At 35.1% G+C, this 20,649-nt stretch overlaps 2 protein-coding genes across 3 annotated transcripts; one reads left to right on the top strand and one right to left on the bottom strand.

Moving 5' to 3' along the window:
• The first annotated feature begins 6,607 nt into the window (after positions 1–6,607).
• On the top strand, positions 6,608–11,403 carry LOC113717888 (protein-tyrosine-phosphatase MKP1-like). Its single transcript, XM_027242732.2, has 3 exons — positions 6,608–6,842; positions 7,394–9,952; positions 10,807–11,403. The coding sequence occupies exons 2-3, from the start codon at positions 7,451–7,453 to the stop codon at positions 10,894–10,896; spliced, it is 2,592 nt and encodes an 863-aa protein (XP_027098533.2). The 5' UTR covers positions 6,608–6,842; positions 7,394–7,450; the 3' UTR covers positions 10,897–11,403.
• Positions 11,404–12,130: 727 nt separating this feature from the next.
• On the bottom strand, positions 12,131–19,271 carry LOC113717889 (coilin-like). Of its 2 annotated transcripts, none has more exons than XM_027242733.2 (15): positions 18,895–19,271; positions 18,410–18,474; positions 17,938–18,273; positions 17,591–17,797; positions 17,049–17,109; positions 16,518–16,619; positions 16,326–16,436; positions 16,074–16,248; positions 15,000–15,031; positions 14,345–14,542; positions 13,684–13,755; positions 13,446–13,592; positions 13,116–13,281; positions 12,615–12,662; positions 12,131–12,511 (listed from the first exon to the last, which is right to left on the bottom strand). In XM_027242733.2, exons 1-15 carry the CDS (start codon positions 19,087–19,089, stop codon positions 12,330–12,332), a joined length of 2,097 nt encoding a protein of 698 aa, XP_027098534.1. In that variant the 5' UTR covers positions 19,090–19,271; the 3' UTR covers positions 12,131–12,329. The 2 variants fall into 2 exon arrangements, with proteins under 2 accessions (XP_027098534.1, XP_027098535.1); XM_027242734.2 differs by having other exon boundaries at positions 17,049–17,106.
• Between the last annotated feature and the right edge of the window lie 1,378 nt (positions 19,272–20,649).

The following is a 20,649-nucleotide window of genomic DNA, read 5'->3' as shown; positions in this document are numbered from 1 at the left end:
ATTCTTTTGGACATGTCTTATTAACTATAATTACGGTAACTATGCATTTTCTTTACTTCAGACACTTGTTCTTTCAGGTTTGCAGTTGTATTTTATGTTTGTCATTTCCTGATAAAAGCCGGACGGCAACTTTTTTCGAACAAGACATCTTCTTGATAATCTGCCAATTCCAAATCAAGACCTGCTATGAATTTCACATTTTCGAACTCTTCATTAAAATTTGCATATGATGGTCATCTGCATCCAACTCTTCTTTTATTTATATAAAAATATAACGTGGCATCGAAACGCAACCCAGTTGATAAAATGTTTCGCAGCTGTCCTCAAACTTTCTACATCTGAACACAGTCCTACCCATCCATCATAAAGGTGATGCTTCAGCTTTTGGCTTACATGCTTCAGCCCATTGTACTTTTCTTTTGTTTTAGAGTTACTCTGCAATCCAATATCTTGTCTTATGGATTGATTAATTTCAAAAAAAAAAAAAAAAAAAAGAATCTATCATTGCATGGCATGGTTTGTGTACATCATCAACTTGATAGAATATTGACAAGAATAATCGGTCCCATTCGAAACTCACATCTCCTCCTTATCTAGAAATCTCTCAAACTATTAAATGATTGCGACTAAGATATATATGCAAGAATGAAAGAACCTATACTCAAATTCTTCATTTTGTCTTGTATGGATCAATATATTCTCCCAAATCAATGTATAAATACTGCTTCAAAAGCAAGTGACTGCATTTCCTCATTAATTAATGATCCAAGGGACACAATTGAAAGCCAAAAAGATTTTTGGATAGCTGCTACTTGCCACTGAGTTGACATCAGCCAGAATACTTCTCGTCATGCCTAGGTACGTTTTACTTTCTGCATCTTTCCTGTCACGCAAGTAGCCTTGTGGAGCTTCAGTTTTGATTCCAAACAACATACTATACTAATTGATTCCCAATTTTTCATGAAAGAATGTGGTTTGTACATTATTAGCGCATCTAGCCTGTATGGTGGTGACCGGTGGGAAAGTAAATATGTGACCGAAGGAAAAGAAACTATTAGTGGGTTTGTCAAGATATTGCTCATAAGGTGAGAGGAAGGGTCAAAACGAGACGTATTGGTCCGAGTCATCCATCTCTGGAGTAATACCCTGCAACATATCCTCAACATCCACGGACGATGGGGATGCAATAGTAGGCAAGGACTTTTTTTTTTATCTAAAGCTGAGAAACTCAGACTTTTGAATTAATAAACCTAAATTCCCAAACAACCTTCAAAAGCCGGCAACTTTTGAAAGCGTCCAGGGGACTTATTAACCCAGAAATCCAACCCCCCCCCCCATTACGATGTGGGATAGGAAACCTCACAGGGTACCCCGCTGCTAAGAAGTAAAGATCCCCCAGACTCCCCGAGAAAGAGTTTCCTGTCTTTTTTATCTAAAGCTGAGAAACTCAGACTTTTGAATAAGTAGGCAAGGACTTGATCAGCATTTTTATAAGTGAGCTCTATAAAAAATATTATAGCATTTTTCAAAAAAGCTATTCCAATTATTCTCGTTTCCGACTTCCCAAGTATTATAGCGTGCATGGGCTGCAAATTGAGACGGCAGAAAAATACATTTTCGGCTTTCCTTCGGCTCCGCCCACCTTCCTTGACTTGAATACCCTGACTGGGAAATTCATGTTGTGGACCGCGGACTGAGATTGCGATATGTCCACTTGAATCACTCTTGCGTGTGTATGTGTCCGTAATGTGTCTATAACACATACATAATAACGTCACGTTGACGCTGATGTAATTCTGGATGCATACTTATGTTAACGTATAAAGGCGTTTGTAATTTACAAAAGATAGAAACAATACGATGTACATCCGAAGATGCAAATTTACAGGAGATAATTGCAGTTTTGATCCGAAATATTTGGCACGTTGAGCGTTTCTAATCCTTAAAGTTTGCAGAAAAGAAAATGTAATCCTAAATGTTTCGATTTCTAAACACATTTAGTCCTATCGATTGATCTTTTGCGAATTGCTACCCGAATCTAAGCAAGTGCTATTACGTGCCGGTAATTAATTTTTTAAAAAAATAAAAAATGAAAACTATTATTAGCCATAATTTGTAGTAAATGAGGACTAATGACTCACATGTCGATCGTTTGAGCAATTAGTATTTAATCTAGAAATATAAAAATTTGATTGATAAAAAAAATTAGGTTAAATACTATTTATTCATGTGATCAGCATGTGAGTAATTAGCCATATTTTATTACAGATTATGGTTAGGAGTATTTTATCAATTTTTAAAATTTTTTTTAAAAAAATTAGTTGCTGGCACATAACCTGATTTCGATAGTCATTAGAAAAAATCAGTTGCTAGGACTAAATGTACAATTTGATACTCCATTTATTTTCATCTATATTGAAGAGTTAAAAGCGCTCGTACCCCAAACATTTGAAACAAAAAGTGCAATTCTCTCGATTTATAGTCCTAAGATGGAGGTGTAACTTTGACAATTGAAGGTGTAAATTAGCAAGAGCGTCACATGTGTCGTGAGCAGCAATAGTGCATGGTTGTAACTATGTGTTTACCATGCAGCATCAAATACCACACCCCTTCTCATCCCTACTCTGCAAATTCAGCAAGATCTCAAGCTGCAATAGCTCCAGTTTCCTAGCTATTCAATCAAGCGGTGGTGGTGCCCCTGCTCGTTTGGTCACGGCATCTTCCTTAAGAGCCGTTGTCCAATTTCCCGCAAGGGTTCGAATCTCATGATTAACGTGTTCAGGGGATAGGACCTCTCCTCTCGAACCGGTGAGAGATTAGTCGGGTCCGGTTTACTCGATGGTCCAGATATCCCTTCCGTCAGACCAAAAAAAAAAAAATCAAGTGGTGGTGGTGGTCAAAATACAACAGCAGTCTACTAGTAGCAGAACTTTGAAGTTTGAACCATGCCAGCAGTTTAGTTGACCACACTAACTCCATTGCCAGGGGATGATGCTCAAACTATACTACTAGAAAATTGGAAGGTTATTGGAAACTAAGCTCGAGTGATGTACTTTGAATAGAAAGATTACACAATTCTGAGGACCATAATCCTTAATCTACTAGGCAAGGCACGCTCAGTAATGCCTCTGTATGTTCTAGATTACGAGAAATTTGGGATTTTGGTCGGCGAGTTTAGTTTGACTGTTGACTGCAAAGTTCCAGCGTTGCATGCTTTTTCCTTCGGCTGGGCTGCAATGTAGGTTTTATTTTAATTGTGTATAAGGAGAGCACAGTTGAAAATCTGCAAATTTGGAAGCTATATCTAAACCAATTTAAAAGAGTGTTCCATACGAATTTCAATCTTACAAGTACTTCATAATTAAAGTCTGTTTGGATCAATTTTTTTTTTTGGGAAATTTTGTAGAAAAAATAGTGTAAATATGTGTACATGTGGAGAAAAAAAAGAAAGAAAAATCCGTAAAAAAAAAATTCAAAAATTTTCCCTACAAGCTCACGATCCAATACGAGTGAGTGCGTTCGAGTATTGCTCTTGCTCTTTCTAATTAAAAGACCATTTATTCGTGACCTTAAATCATTTTCTAAATAAGAGAACAAAGAATCTCGACGCATTCTAAAGCCAAACATCACAAACTCAATCCAAATCAATGGGTAAAATATCAAAAATCTCCCTGTGGTTTGTTAAAATGTTCAATTTTAACTTTCTCTAATTTGAAAGCTAACACTATAGCTCCATATGATTCCGACTAAGTTGAAAATTAAATGGAAAGCATCCAACCTAACGATTGTATGTGAAATGTCAATATTATCCTTACTGTACGATAAATGCTTTTCATTCAATTTTTAATTTAATTGAAATCACAGGGAATTATAATATAATTCAGTAATAGTGTAATTCGGTAAATCATAAGGAGTTCATTTATATAGGGACAATATTGATATTTCACATACAACTGTTAGATTGGATACTTTCCGTACAATTTTCAATTTAGTTGAAACCACAAAGAAATATAATGTAAGTTTTCAAATCAAAGGGAATTAAATTGAACATTTGGTAAACTACAGGGAGTTTTTTTTAAAAAAAACCAGCGCGAATAAGAAGTTTAAGGCTAAAAGCTAAATAGAACGCCAGAATCATGATACAACTAGAGGTGCAATCAACTCAAGGCGCTTGTGAGTAGCTTGCGAGCGGTTTGGTCAAAAGTTTGGCTCGAGCTCGAGTTCGAGCTACTTGTTACATTCAACGAATCGAGTTCGAGCTCCAAAAATAAATACTCGAGCGCTCGACGAGCTTAATCGAGTTTTCATATTATATTTGTATTATATATTCATATTATATTTATATTATATTTATATTATATATTTTGAGAAAATATTTATAAGTTTAGTTCAAAACTCGAGCTCGAGCTCGAGTAGATCTGGCTTTATATTTACTCGAGGTCAAACGAGTCGAGCTCGAGTTTAATTTTATTTTATTGAGTCGAGCTCAAGTCCAAATTTATATACTCGTTCGAGTTCAAGCTCGAGTAACACTGATTGTGATCGAATTCGCCGAGTATGGTACTATTCGTGCGCGACTCGGCTCGATAGCATGCCTAGATACAACCACTTTTATGCTGATTTTGCAATTGCAGTACTGTACTGTCAATTCAGAATCCAAAAATACCTACTTTCTTTATTCTCATTTTAGTTTTTGTCCCCCATAAAGCAAGTAAATTAAAAGAAAGTTTCTTTCGGCTTATTGAAAGCCACTTTTGAATCAAATACAAATCCTTGAAGTTAGAATTGTTTGGGTTGTATTTTTTAAAGAGTTTTTAGGATATAAACATTTTTGAAAATGTGATGTATTTGAGGGATTAAAGGGTAATTAGAAAAAATATATATATTTATATATTAAAGAAGGACGGCAATCCAATAAAAGCCAAATCTCCCAAATTTCTTCTCGATCCCTCGTATCCATCAGAGATGCTAAAATCAATAATCTACGTCAAAAACTCTCACGACGGAGTTCAAATATTTGACTTTATTCCTTTTATTAATTGGACAAGATTATCCTATAGGCTATAGCATACCAAGATCCTTCGTTCTTTGACCGTCAAAATCTATTTGGTTTCCTCGAATTCAATGTGCTCAGTTGCTAAATCCAGTGTCCAGCTCGCAAAATTAATTGCAACATGACACAAGTTTTGTGTAAGTAGTACAAGCAACCCCCAAATAAGGAGATTTATCTCTCGTTTGGATTCTTACTTTTCAAGAAATTTTTTAAAATATATTTTCTTGACAAATTTTATATTTGTCATTTTATTTTGCTGTCTGTCTAATTTTTAAAAATATAAAATTAATTTGAAAAAATAAATAAATATAATGAAGGGTATGCAAAATTAAATAGTAAAAAGTATATAAATGTAAGAAAAAATAATAATTATTAGTATGTGTATATATACGGTAAATTAGGTAAATAGTAAGCTTGTGTTTGGATTACAATTTTTCAAAGAAAATTATAATATTTTCTGTGGACACATTTTCTAATCACCTTTTTACCTCATATATATCAAATCGCTACAGTAATTTTTTTACAAAAAGTCCAAAAAAAATAAAATCCAAACAAAAATATGTTAATGAGTACTCTACAAGCACCCGATAGATATAATTCTTTATTTTATATACGTCACAGTGCTACTATATATTTTTATACAAAAACTCCCAAAAACTCCAATTTTAATAAACAATTTATGGCTGATGCTCTATACCTAAAACTGTCACTCTTTCATTCAACACTCCTTTCTTTTGGACAAAAAATATAAGAAGTAAGAAAATAAAAAATAAAAAGGGAAAATTGTGCTCTAAAGGGTAAGAATTTGAATGCAAGCAATCAAACGATATCCCTACCATAGAAATTTTGTCCTTTAATACAGGTCCCATTTGGCAAGTGAGTTTTTTTTGGTATTTGTCTAAAATTTTACTGTCGTTTATTTTGCCAGTTGTAGAAAAAATTTTTGAAATGTGTAAATTTTTGGATATTTTGAAGTGTATAGTTTAAAATTTTTGAGAAATTTTTTGAAATTACTGTATCTAAAATTGTTAAAAAATTTATAGCAGATAAACTTGATCAAAAACTTACCCGCCAAACAAGGCCAATCACAATCTCCATTTTATTGCATCCATTATCAAGTCTATGGTTCCACGTGATATAATGGAAGAGAATACTATAAAATTACTTACACTGCTAAATGATATGAATATGTAATCAAGTTACTTGCGCTTTTTACGTATGCAATCCCAATTCCCGTATTCTGTAAAACAAGGAAACAAGTAATATGTTATCAAAGTTATACTAATCGTGTACAGGCGAAGAAAGCGAGACAAATCAAAATATCTCAGTACATTGGTAAATATGAGGACCAAATTTCAAGTAGATTAATCAAGTAATTAATGAATTTCCATAACATCATAAGTACAAAATTCCACCCAAAAAAAAAAAAAGAAAAGACAAAACAAAATACAAAATAATTAATGAACAAGTCTCCATCCGATGATGACATGGCAGTTTGACCAATTCTGTTCCAGTCAATTAACTGCCACCCTGTCCCTTTCAATTGGGTTTTTTGTTGGCTTACATGCCACTCCTCCTCCTCCCTCTTCAAGCTCTTCTTTCTCTCTCTTTTTGAATACAATTACACAACTTGCCAAAACTCTACTCTTGTTTCTTGATTTCTTCTTCTTCCTTTAATCTGTAATTATCGTCACTCAATAATTTTAAGTTTAAGTTTAGGTACTTTTCTGGTCTTCTACAAAGATCAAATGTCTGCTGCAATTACTCTGAGACCAACCCACTCTCTCAAGTAAGTCATATTCTTGTAGTACTAGTATGATTTTGGTTGTTTCTTTTTTTTTTTTTCTTTAAATTGAATTTGAGTGGAATTCTTTATGCACTCCCCCCCCCCTCTCTCTTTCTCTTTTATTTTTATTTTTGCGGGCTGTTTACCGTGGATTGATAGTTGATATGGTGGCTTTCTTTTGGTGTTTTACTCGGTCATCTTTGTGATTAATTTCTTATTTTCTATCTCTTTCTAAAATGTAGAAAGTGACTTGGTCAAGGGTTTTAGGTGAGGAAAGAACGGAAACTTTGAATGGTGGTTAAATGTTTGAATTCCCAATTATGTCATAGACCCTTGACTTTGAAGATTCGTCATGTGGTTGTTTTTTTCTTTCTTTTTGGGTTGTTTGAAAAATTCAAGTTAAAATTTTGATCTTTTTGCGTCAAGACTCAATTTTTATATGTTCCCTTCTAAATTTTTGAATTTATTTTATTGAATTTCGGAATTTTAAGCAGAGTTTGTTGTGTTTGAATAGTCAAAGACTCATAGTTGGTGTTTTGTAATGGGATTTCCAGGAACAATCCCCCAATCTTTCTGATTGGAGTTGTAGAAGTGTAGTTTGTTGCTTTCAAATGTTAGGGGAAGGAGAAAAAGATTGGTCATCGGTTGGGAACCGGAAAACCTTTTCACGGTCAGTATCCTGGACTGGCCGGTCACCCTCACATTCTAGTTCCAAATCACAATGGAACAGCAAGGCTCGAGCTTGTTTGCCTCCCCTTCAGCCTCTCTCTATTTCTAGACCGAACGTTGAGGAGTGGCCAAAGCCTGGTTCAGATGATCTTGGCATATGGAATAGTCCTCCTACTCCTGGTGTTAGACCTGGATCAATCACTCCCCGTGAAAACTCATGTTCGGGGCAGCCTCCAAAAGAATTTGAGTTCAAGAAAGACAAGCTTGCATATTTCAACAAGGAGTGTTCAAGGATTGTAGATTATGTATATCTAGGAAGCGACACGGTGGCAAAGGATCGTGAAGTTCTCCGTCAGAATGGGATTACTCATGTGCTGAATTGTGTTGGATTTCTTTGCCCAGAGTATTTCAAAAATGATCTGGTATACAAGACATTATGGCTACAGGACAGCCCATCTGAGGATATAACAAGTATCCTTTATGATGTATTTGATTACTTTGAAGATGTTCGAGAACAAGGTGGCCGAGTCTTTGTCCATTGTTGCCAGGGGGTTTCCCGATCTACCTCTTTGGTCATTGCTTATCTTATGTGGAAAGAGGGGCACAGTTTTGAAGAAGCATTCCAGCATGTTAAGGCTGCGCGAGGAGTTACAAACCCCAATATGGGATTTGCTTGCCAACTTTTGCAATGCCAAAAAAGGGTACATGCTATGCCTGCAAGCCCAAGTTCATTGCTAAGGATGTACCGGGTGGCGCCTCACTCACCATATGATCCCCTTCATCTGGTAGCCAAATTGTTAAGTGAGCCAGGAGCAAAAGGGCTTGATTCTCGTGGAGCATTCATTGTTCATGTCCCTTTAGCTTTATATGTATGGATTGGAAAGCACTGTGTGTTGGTGATGTCTGATGCAGCCAGGGCAGCTGCCGATCAGGTTATCCATTATGAAAGAGCAAGGGGTCCAATTTTAATTATCAAAGAAGATGAGGAGCCATCTGAATTCTGGGATGCTCTTGGGAAGGAGAGAGAAGCTGAAACTGTGGAAGCCTTGTCTGACGGGAGCTCCATTGTTGTGGCTCCAATTCGTCCACATATCACTGGGCGCGCTGTTCAAGAATATAATTTAGATTTTGAAATTTTTCACAAAGCACTTGCTGGTGGAGTGGTGCCTGCTTTTCCTTTGTCAGGGAATGGATCTGAGACCCATCTTCCTGCTCGTGTAAACGGCTGGAGCAGATTGAGAAAGAAATTTGCCAGTGGAATTATGAAAGAACTTATCACATCATCCAAATTAAATGGTGACCGGGCCCAAACAAACCATGGATGTGGTGATGTTGAGACTTTGGAAGAAGTTGAACACGTCCTCTCACCTACAGATCCTTCGTCTCCTTCAAGTTATCAGTGTGATTCACCAGATTCTTTTGCTTCTTATGCAACAAACAGCCCAAGTTGGATAAAGGATTCTTGTACAGAAGTGAATTACGCAACTCCTCTAACTGATCCTTCACTATCTCGAACCCCTTCCTTCAGTTCCTTGGATTCTTTTCCTAGTCCTCATGTTAGTCGACCAAAGTCTGATACTACATCACCCTTGCTCTCACCTTCAACTTCTGACTACTCCAGTTCTTTTACCTTCTCACCCTCATCTTCTAACTGGTCTGATCTGTCCTATCTGTCTGCTCAGCCATCACCTTCAGTATCGGAATCTAAAGATTTAAATTCTGGTAAAAATGCACACTTGGAGGAAGGTGCACCTCTCCTCTGTGAAGGAACTTCTCCATCAGAAGATAATTCTTCTTCTGCTCATGCTTGGCAGATGGCGAACACTTGTTCTCCATGTAGAGGGAGTTCCCTTTCTTTAGCAGAGCGAAGAGGCAACAATCCTCCTCCTCGGATGATGTTACCTTCAGTCGATGAAACATCCCAAGTTCCAGTCAACTTGATGAGATCGTGGTCATTTGCTCTTCCTGACCTTGAAGATGAAATGATGAATGATGTCGATTTTAACAAACACTCTCAAGAAAGTTCTTTGGAAATGAATACTGAAGAGTTAGTATTGGACAGTGATACTTTCATGACAGACAATGAAATTTCTAATGCAGTCAAAGATGAACATTTTGGGACTTGTCGTCTTCCACCTGATGCTGTACAAGATACTGCTACTGAAGTAACTAACTTAGTTCTTTATCAGTGGCCTTCTATGCATGAAGTGGAAATGCATTTTGGCATCCTTGATTCGAGATCTGTGTATATCATGTTTGTTCAAGACACGAATTTGGGCACCCAAGATGATTATGTTTTGTACGTGTGGGTAGGGCGTGAAGCATCACAGAAGGGAGGGAAAACTAGGAAGAATAGCACATTTGAGGATGGATGCATCAAGTGGGAGACAATTGGGCGTGATTTTCTTATTCAGAAGGGTTTAGCTACAAGCTCTGTTGTTCAGGTATCCATTCAACCTTTGTGCTTCAACTGACATGTCTGTGAGAATCATTTTTAATCTTTTCCAAATATACTGACTTAACTATGAAGTGCAGTAGCTTGTATAAATTGGGTTGTATTGCTAAAGTACACAGTGATTGTTAAATTGACACATCTGTGAAAAATTCATTGACCTTCTATATGGTATTCATTCTTTCTAGAAAAGATTCCCATTAGGGTAATTTTGTGTTTGGCTTTTCATGAGTGGATATAGATGAGAATGCAAACGAGAAGTTCCACCATATTACCAGCCCAGTTTCCTGTGGAAGCAGCTATTACTTATTAGTTTATCAAGTCTAGTAATTTAGCGTGTATTCTGATAATCCAAAAGTTGTATCCTGATGTAACCTTTGGTAAAAATTACAGAAATCATAGGATGCTAAAAGAAGTATATTCTTTTTATATGGTTGCTTCTTAAATGATAGAAAATTAATTGCTTTAATTTGGTGAGCATAGCTGGAACAACTGATTTTGAATCTATATTCATTTTATCGTCCTTTCTACATTCAGAGGCAGAAAATTGGCAATTTTAGTTGGTGGAGACCATTGCTTTTTATTCTATCATTTTTTTTTTCCGGGTTTGCAAGGAGGGTGCAAATTGTTATCTACCTGGAACTTGGTTTGATTTTTAGTTGGAAATTGTAGTGCTTTCATGGAATTTGGAGGACTCTTTACACTTGTTTTCAAGTTTAGTTGGAAATTTGGATTTAATTTGCCTGTCGTAGCTTAGTCATTGACAATCATCTGTTCAGCTTCTTTGTTCTATCTTGTTGTTACCATCTTGAATGGATGAACTAATTGAAGTTCTACTGATTGCAGATAGTCAAAGAAGGTGAGGAACCAGAGCTGCTTTTGAAGCATTTTCCCTGTTTCTCATTCCAGAACACATTGGATGATGGAATTAAGTAGGAGAAAGGAGCCAACAGTCTTTCTAAGTCTAGTTCCTGAATTTCAGCATCCGCCATATTGCGAGGGACCTGCAACTGAGTAAGTTAATTGGGATCCCAGGCAGTAGAGTTCTCTTTCCGCTTGTGCGATGTAAGGTGCGGAACATTCCTGGGATCATGTACAGGTGACCAGTTGCGATAAAATCCAGAAGTATGTAAGTTTCTTTGGAATAAGTAAAAAACTACAGTCATTTTCTTTAGTAACTTCATTCAGCTATAATTGGTTACATCCAACCTCAAAAGGTGTTGGTCTTTAGTATGAATATGAAGATGATCTTTGCTGACTTGCACAAGTTTCGCCGGCTTTGAATTTGATGCTGGGGAAACTCTGCTTGCGGAGATTTAGGTCATGCAGTGAGGCAAAATTAAGTGATTCTCTTTCCTTCTTATACAAGCTATACTCCTGTAATTTTTGTATAAAACATAGTGAAAAGAATCTTATAGAAACACACTGCAGGTTTGGATGTTATCCATGCTTTCTGTCATTTCGAAGAATTGTCACTTTAATTGCATTTCAGGGGATCATTTACTATATACTGAAACATGTGTGGGGAACTATCATGGGAAATGTATACAACACTAATCTTACTACGTTTTGGTTTCAGTAACAAGTTGGAGTATCATGTTCTAATAATGTATCAATCATCAGACAATGTAGCTAAGGGCCAACATTCCGAAAAAAAAAAAACATAAAGGGCCAACACATGATTTTGTAAATGATTTCCAACACTCTCATAGCACATTCGCACAATCCTTGTAAGTTGGTCCATTACGTTTATTCATTGTAACGAAATTAAAAGCGGAACTGGAGGTCAAGGAGTATTAAAGCGCTTATTACCGAAGCGTGCAATTGCTTTTATTTTCACGGCAAGATAAGCAAGCTCTTTGGCTTCATGTTTGGGTACTAACACCGCAATGACAATCAGAACTGGAACTTCCTACCATCATTTTTGCTGAGGTGTTACAATGGTATAATTGGCTGTTCTGACCCCAAAAAGACGGGATCATTGGCAACGATTACAGGTGATCTTACCTAAATGGGAATACAGGGCAATATACTTCCACCCATCCAACAATTCTGCCAGCTCCCGAGTGTAAGGAGCATCCTTAGAATTTAAATACGACTTTTTCCAGAATGCAAATGACCTCAAAAGTGATGTTGATTAGCACCAGGTACACATTATCAAGGAAAGCAGTGATCCAATAAGTAAGGTTCGCATAGATGAAGAAAGTTGGGAGCGATATTCACAGTAGGCTTCAGCTTGGTTAGCACAACTGAATATATGCAGGTTCAGAAGTTACAAAGGCTAAATGTCACAAGCCAGACTTAACAAAAATAGTTGGGGAAAAGCAACGCCATAGCAAAATTTATCCCCAACTTGCCTTCTCTTCATCTCATAACTTGTTTTTAGATCTCAACAGAGCCATTGTTGGGCCGAGGGCACTACCTTTTAAGGCTCTATAGGACCACGAGCTTTTCCCTGAACTGGCCTTATCCCAAGAGTTTCCTTGGGAGAGTTCTTCCTTCTTGGCATTCAAAGCCTCACTCAATTGCTCCCATATGTTTCCTCCATTTTCTATAATATAACGAGTAAGAAATTCAAAACCCAAAATGGTATAGAAAAAATCACGTACTCAAGAAGCAGTCAGTTTCAGGAACCAGTAAGGTCTTGTAAGTACCTGAGCCTGAGGCACTTTTTTGTTTCCCACAATTTGCTTCTCCACTCCCTGCATATAGTCAACAAAAGATAAACTTATTACTTACTTTCAAATCCCAAACATCCTGATCTTGGCTAAAAGTATCTAGGAGGAGAAAGGAAAACTATCCAAAATGTGAAAAAACCATTAGCTTCACCATTTGCTTGCACCAGAATACCAATACCTTTTGTTTCTAACTTTTCTATGTAGCTCCGACAAATATCGTTAACCAATAATTTCTAGAGCAACAAAAATGACCTAAAGTAACCTCCCTGAATTTGCCACATTTCTTACCCAATTTTGCAGCATTAGGCTTCCATGTTTTACCAAGAGAAGTTGAGAGTTAAAAAAAAATCTTGTACTGACATTGAAACTGTGCATTTTCTACAAATTCTTGATGACACATTTTTTAAACTAGCAGCTGTAATTTTCCCAACACAAATGATTATCAATAATTTTTCTGACATAACCAACCATGCATACCGGGGGCAGGGGCATCTATTTGTGTCTCATTATTGGCAGGTGGATCAGAAACTGTAGCATTCTCAGTAGCTGCAGGACCTCCATTTGCCTCACCAGTTACTGCTTCAGTTGAACCTTCATGGCCATCTTTGACAACACGAACATCAATAAGAGTTGCAAAACCTATCTGCAGGTTTATGCATACAGTTATTAGTATAATAAAAGCAACAGTAGCTTTAAACTGTGGTCCTTCCTGATCCACAAAAAGTTGTCATAATTAACATTTCGCACGGGAGAAAAGATAACATAGGCAACTAGTAAAATGACAGGTGGTGAACAGCTTTAAAGTACCTCCAAAGATCCATCTTCTTTGTAAAGGGAGTCATCTGGCTGCTTATCAGGTTCTTCATCCGCATTCTTTGTAGTAACTGGATACCCAGGGACTGGCATCAGAATGAGTTTATCAGATTTTGAACTACACCATGACACATACCCAACCTGCAGCATAAGTTCAAGCCAAAAACCTGTAATCATGGTGGTATATTAAGAATCAAGGGTTTTTCAAAGTGGTGTTAGAATTCCATCATACTCGAAAGGGAGAAATTTCAGGAGTCCAGGTCGACGACAACTCAAGTAAGCGATACGCGATCACATCACCTACCTGAAAAGACAATAAGACACCTTAGAAGGTAACCAGGAGGTAATTAGTGCTCTAAAATTATATGCATATGACATCTCAGGTCGGAGGTCAAACTTGTTCACAATTTCAGCATGGACTTTTACTTCGTCAACACAATCCCCCACCCATCCCCCTCCCTCCAGGCCCGAAAGACTCCCCCCACCCCAAAACTAAAGGAAAGGAGGCGGAGGGGAAACAATAAAATTTATTTTGAAAAAGAGGATGATTGTGTTTGGATAGGAGATTATTTGGAATAATTTTTTGGAAAAAAACTATAGCACTTTTTTGTGATGTCATGTATGTGAGATAAAAAGGGGGTTGGAAAACGTGTTTTTGAATGCAACCAAAAAAATCTTTTGCAAATAACAAGCTTTCCAAATAATCTGTTCAAGATAAAACACGAACAGCATGTCAAAATTCTTAATCACTTTTCTGGCATAAACTTTTACTTGAAAATGCCAGGTACCACAGAAAGTGCCAAAGAAAGTACATAACCAGAGAATTTCAACAAATAAAAGTCTTATTCCAAAGCCATAAATATGAACAATATGACACTGAAATATACACCAACCTTTGGCATATAGGAAAGGAGAGGAAGCTTTTCAAAATCAATTGGTCCATTCAAATGTACATCTTTCGGGGCACTTAATGTCACAGGACGGTCTCTGTTGGCATTATTATAATCGTTTCTCCTGGAAAATGAATTTTTCTCAGTTCCCCACTTTTGGCCCTTTCTTTTGCTGGTGATTCCATTCCACTGGAAAGATTCCTGAGATGCAAGAAATTTCACTCTAGTATCTCATATATATATATATATATATATATAGACACATACACACATATATATAAAATTTGAATGACAAAGATGATTTTGAGATGTTTCCATCCTTCAAAAGCACAAAATGAATGAAAGCATACAACTCATGTCAGAATAAACAAGAGTTTTGCAGTAACCTATATCAGATCAAAAAGAAAAGGACTGACCAAATACTGGGCAAAACTTTACTTACGGCCATCAACTCTCATAATCAACATGAGAAAAATTTCGGTCTATAGTTTTAACACTTAGCATACACTTTGAGATATCAAAATCACCATGACACAGTTGTACAGTTGTAGCATAAAACCCTCAGCAGAAAAATTGAAGAAAATAGTAACAGAGTTTGTTATAAATAGCAAGAATTAAACCAAAAGTACAAGAAAAAGCTGTATGACAAATAACATACCTCTGAGACTTGATTTTGTGCCTCAGCTTGATCTGCATTCAAAACCAAATTTACAGATATTAGGACTCTAAATTAATAGCGTCAGTAATCTACACTCTCCAACAAGTCACCAATTTATATTACTTCACTCTATCAGAAAGTTGAAAAATGTGTAATATGAGGTTGTAATAAGCTTATATTTAGTAGATATTGAAAATCAAAATCTCATTTCATTGACAGTAGAGAACAACTGCACAACTTAATAGTTCATCTAGTAACAGTCTACCATCTTCAGGAAATCGATTGCTTTAGGCTGGAAGCTGTGAACAAAAGCTGTTCAAATTTCTCTTAACAAAATCGTTCAAAAAGGGTGGCCTTTTAGCAAAAAAGAATTGAGCACGTCATTGGAACAAAGGAAGTGGCTGTATTAAGCAAACAGTTTCGTACACTGGTAGACCATTTACCACTGGTGGGAATTTGACACAATTTTAATAAATCGATTGCTTCAAGTTGGAAGCTGGTGGACAAAAGAAATATTCTCATAACAAAATCATTCAGATAGGGTGGCCTTTTTTGGGGGAAAAAAATGAGCACGTTCTAGGAGCAACGGAAGTGGTTGTACCAAGCAAACGATTTCCCACCAGTGGTAAGTGTGTTCTTTGGAAAGAGGATATATTGATAGATGCATGATACAAAGTCAGAACAAAATCAAGGTAAGGACGCATCAATTATCTTGTGCTCTTGATGTCGAAAGATTGGACTTCTATCAGAGAAAAAGCATGCAACTTCAACTTCATAGCTATCTAATGCTTGCAACTAAATTGAACAGACAGATTTTATGCAACTAAATGTCAAGCAACTCCAGCAAACACAAGTGTGGGCATGCTGCAAATGCTAAAACAGGCTATTATATTCCTTGTTAACGTCCTCTAGTAAGCCATAGATTTTACAATAAAAAAGCAAACTTAAGAATGGTATTCCCACGTGAAGACATACATTGCAACTTATTTGCATGGTTTCGCCATACAGCCAAAAGAAAGAGAATAAAAGTAACATCAATTCAAAGAAATATAAAAACACAAGCATGCGTCCAACCATTCTCTAGAGGCTCAAAGCGGATGTGCCCAGGCCTAATTACAATCGGAACAACTTCGTCATCCAAGCTTTTCTTCTGATTTGATTGCTCAGATGCACTGCCATTTTGAGTTGCCTCTCCATGTTTTCTCTTATCAGTATTTGTATCTTTTCCAGACCACTGCTTCCAGTATAGCTACATATCAGAAATTGCATCAGAAAAAGAATTCATGTTTTGAGCAACAAAGAGGATATGAATCTTTAATCACTCACCAGTCCCTTTGGTTGGCCATCATCTTCTTTTACATCAGGTTTGGCTGGTCTCTGTTTCCAGTTGTTGTACTTCTTCACTTCAGCTCTAACTGGTTTCTTTTTCCAATTTTGCTGCAAAATTCAGCAAGTGGTTCTTTACAACCAATTCTGGAAGTCAGAGAGGCACAATAATGTACATGTCTGACCACTCACAATTTCCTTAGGTTGAGAAATGGTATCTTTCTTCTGAATTTTGGCCATTTCACGTATCCACCGCCTCTTAGCTTTTTTGCGCCTTGCACTTCTGCTAGGGAGCTGCAAAACAAATTGTATGAAATCTAAGGCAATATTGAAGACAAAGCAAGCAAAAGCTCTGCAAGCAGCGTAAAGTTTAGAGCAGTACAATGCTGTGTCCTTGCAGCACTTTACTTCAATCATCTCAGATAATAATTCAGATGTCTCACTTCCAGAACAGGTTGTAGATGTTTACTGTCTTTTCTACCTTTCTTTTACTTTCTTTTTTTTTTTACCTCTGTTTAAAAGTCCATTTCTACAGATTAAATCATCAGAGAAATCAGTGATAGCCATAATTCATTCAGTCACAATTCTAAAAAGCTGTCCACCACAGGCATTCTTCAGTTTGAATTTTGAAGTACAAATACTGGCAGGAGACAATGCATGTAATTCAGGCAGACAACAATACATTAAGTGTTCAAATATCAGTAACAAGCAATGATTGCAAACCTTCTTTGTTCCCCCAGATACTTTTTCAGTCTCCTCTCCATTTTTTTGAGTCGGGTCACTGCTGCAAAATCAGATTAAATTATTGTCAGCAAGATACCATCTAGATGTTTGAGTACTTCAAGAAATGTAGTATATAATACGGATGTATCACTGAAAGAGTTAGAAAGGAGGACAGAGAACAATATGCCTCTCCCTAGGAGGCCATAACGAGAACGAGACTTCTCCAAGTCTAAGTTGCCTACTAGAAGAAAAGGTTCTATCTTCCTGCTAAAATAGGCTTGTGCAGCGAAGTACTGCCTCAAAATATTGATTATGATAAGAACTCCAAAATTTAACATACACAGCTCTCAGGAAAGTATAGATAAATATGACCAAGATGTTTATGAGTGTCCCGCCAAAAAAAAATACAACTTAGTCAATTCAGCTTAGCTCATTTGAGATACCACTGCAAAAACATAAAAAACAATGGTCTTAAAGAAATTGATTAATGAAACTAATATGGAATCAAAACATCAAAAACAATGGTCTTATGTCATATATACCTCTTCATATTTGGTGAAGCCACAATACTTCCATCACCTTGTTCAGCAATATCACTTTCATTTTTCTTCTTGATCTCAGGTACCTTTTTCTGTTTGTGAGTACTCTCCTTTGCTGCATGGACACCATCTTGCTGACAATTTTCAATTTGCTCTGCTGGACCAGCATTGTCAACCCTACACTGACGCTCTGCACGTAGTTTCTTCTTTCTGGAATTTATGTAGGATAAGAAAAGAAAAGGGTCGGCGACCATTTTAGTTAGAGATTGAAGCGACCATTTCAGTTAGAGATTGAAGCTTGACTCCAAGCATAAGTTATCCAAATACAGCATAAAGAAGCAACAACGTACTTTGACCCCTGCAGTTTTTCCGAAGCTTTCCTTTTCTTCGAAGTTGCATTTTCTTGCGATGGATTATGTAAAGAATTTTCCAACTGCTCTTCCCTGACCTCATCCTCAGCCTCTTCAGTTACATCTCTAGCTTCCTCTTTATCATCCCCCTCCGCACCTTCGGATTCATCTTCAGGCTCATCACTCTGATAACCTCCAGTTTCCTTCTCGAATTCCTCATTTGCTAAAAGCAGTGCTCCAGTATTTACAGGTTGCTGCTCCACAGCTTCCATTTCTGCAACTAAATTGATTGGATTGGTTCCCCGAATAGCCAAGGTGAGCCCTTTCTTCCTTACACTATTAACAACAGATCAAATACAGAAAACATCTGTCATCCTTTCATCTACCAACTTGTTAACTTATTTATGGGTAACATAAATTCAACCTTGAAATTAATAAGGATTAAGACTAAGAGTGAATGCTTAGCCCTAACCTGATTACATCTTTATCCTTCAAAATGGTAGTCGATTCAAAACCTGGTAACACGTAGCCATCCATCTACAAGCAAGGAAAATACAGCATCAATCCAGCAACGAATACACCGTAGGCACAATTACAACTAAACAAAGTACCACAAATTGGAGAGAAAGTCATGATCTTTATTATTGCCAAACTTTCAAAAATCTATCAACTTAAAAAGAACAATTCATACCCTAAATCCAGTGAAGTTGGGTTAATCAGGTCTCTTACACTCCATAAAAAAAATTCAAAAACAGAGTCGGAAACAGAAAACCAATTTAACTGCTTTGCTGAATCGTCAGAAAAAGGAGACAAACCCTTTGATCACGTTGACAATTCCAAACCACTAGGCCACATACACGTTAGCAAAGATTGCATTTTTTCTTTAACAAAGGGGTATATTTACACCCTAACGTTGCAGTTTTTATTGCAAAGATAGGGCAAGAATTAGATACATACGTAGAGGAGGAGGCCATGAGGGCAAGAGGGTTGAAGTTGAAAAGCGTGAAGAATGTAAGCAGCGAGGTCAGCGATGGTTCTGTGGTGGTGGGGTTTAAGGAGAAGCCAGCACTGTTGAAGCCCCTCTGATATTTGGGACTGGCTCAAAATGCCCTCTTTATCTGTGAACTCCAATCGGAGCCTTGTGGTTTCCATCCTCCCATGCAACTGCTGATCTCCTTCTAATGTGGGCTGTACAGGCAAATTTTTGTAACGAAAAGAGCTCCCCTCCTCCTCCTCCGTCCTTCACTTCTCCGCGGCCGGGCCTTCGTCAGCAGCATACAAAAGCTTAAACCCCTGCTAGAGACTGAAGAAGTGATTTTAGTAGAAACCCCTTCGACTCCTGCTTTAACCATGGTAAAGCGCTAGTTGGGTGTTTTTGCACCTGTTTTTTAAAAACTGTTTTTCACATTCCAAATGCTACAGTAATGTGTATTTCAAAAATAACTTCAAAAACATCATATCCAAACAATATATCAAAAACAACTCCAAATATATTTCAATTATGTATATTTAATTTGTATATTTTAATAAGTATATTTCAATTTGTATATTTTAATTATGTATTTTAATATGTATATTTCAATTATATTTTAATATATTTTAATATGTATATTTCAATTATGTATATTATATATATTATATTAATATAAATATATTTATTTCAATTATGTATAATATTATATATATTATATCAATTGAAATAAATATTATATATTTATATAAATACATTTATTTATATATAAATTTATAAATATATTTATTCAATTTTGTTTTATAATATATATTAATATATATTAATATGTATATTTCAATTATGTATATTATACATAAATTATATTAATAATAATGTATATTATATATATTATACATTTCTAATATTATATATTTATACATACATATTATAAATATTTTATTTTATTTATAATATATTTTTATATATTTATAATATATTTACGTAAATATTATATGTTATATAAATTATATATAATATAATATATAAAATATTATACTTTTATATAAATGTACATTTATACATAATATATAAATATTTATGTATATTTATAATATACATTTATATTATGTATAATATATAATATAATACATTTATATATTTATATTAATATACATAATATTAATTTTACATTTATACATAATATTAATACATGTATATATTTATATTAATTATATTAATACATTTCTACATAATATTAATATATATTTATAATTTAATAATTTATACCTTTATATAATATTCATTTATAATTTATACATTTTTAATAATATACACTTATACATTTAAATATACATTTATATTATGTATTATATATAATATAATACATTTATACATTTATATTAATATACATAATATTAATTTTACATTTATACATAATATCAATACATATATACATTTATATTAATTATATAAATACATTTCTACATAATATTAATATATATTTATAATATACTAATTTATACATTTATAATAATATACACTTATAATTTATAATATATTTATAATATTCATTTATAATTTCTACATGTATAATAATATACACTTATACATTTATAAATATATTTATATTATGTATTATATATAATATAATACATTTATATATTTTTATATGAATATATAAATATATTTATTTATAAATATCTATAAATGTATTATAAATGCATAAATGTATATTTATATAAAAATATAAAAATTATAAT

This window comes from Coffea arabica, chromosome 11e (assembly GCF_036785885.1).
Source record: "Coffea arabica cultivar ET-39 chromosome 11e, Coffea Arabica ET-39 HiFi, whole genome shotgun sequence".
NCBI classification, from domain to species: Eukaryota; Viridiplantae; Streptophyta; class Magnoliopsida; order Gentianales; family Rubiaceae; genus Coffea; species Coffea arabica.
This window is presented reverse-complemented; position numbering and strand designations above follow the sequence as displayed.

Coding starts and splice junctions, on each gene's coding strand:
- LOC113717889 (XM_027242733.2), bottom strand. CDS start 19,089: ATGGAAACCACAAGGCTCCGATTGGAGTTCACAGATAAAGAGGGCATT. Junction 16,620..17,048: donor TATCTGGGGGAACAAAGAAG/GTTTGCAATCAT, acceptor TTTGTTTTGCAG/CTCCCTAGCAGAAGTGCAAG. Junction 13,756..14,344: donor TCCTTTCCTATATGCCAAAG/GTTGGTGTATAT, acceptor TTGTCTTTTCAG/GTAGGTGATGTGATCGCGTA.
- LOC113717888 (XM_027242732.2), top strand. CDS start 7,451: ATGTTAGGGGAAGGAGAAAAAGATTGGTCATCGGTTGGGAACCGGAAA. Junction 9,953..10,806: donor CTACAAGCTCTGTTGTTCAG/GTATCCATTCAA, acceptor TACTGATTGCAG/ATAGTCAAAGAAGGTGAGGA.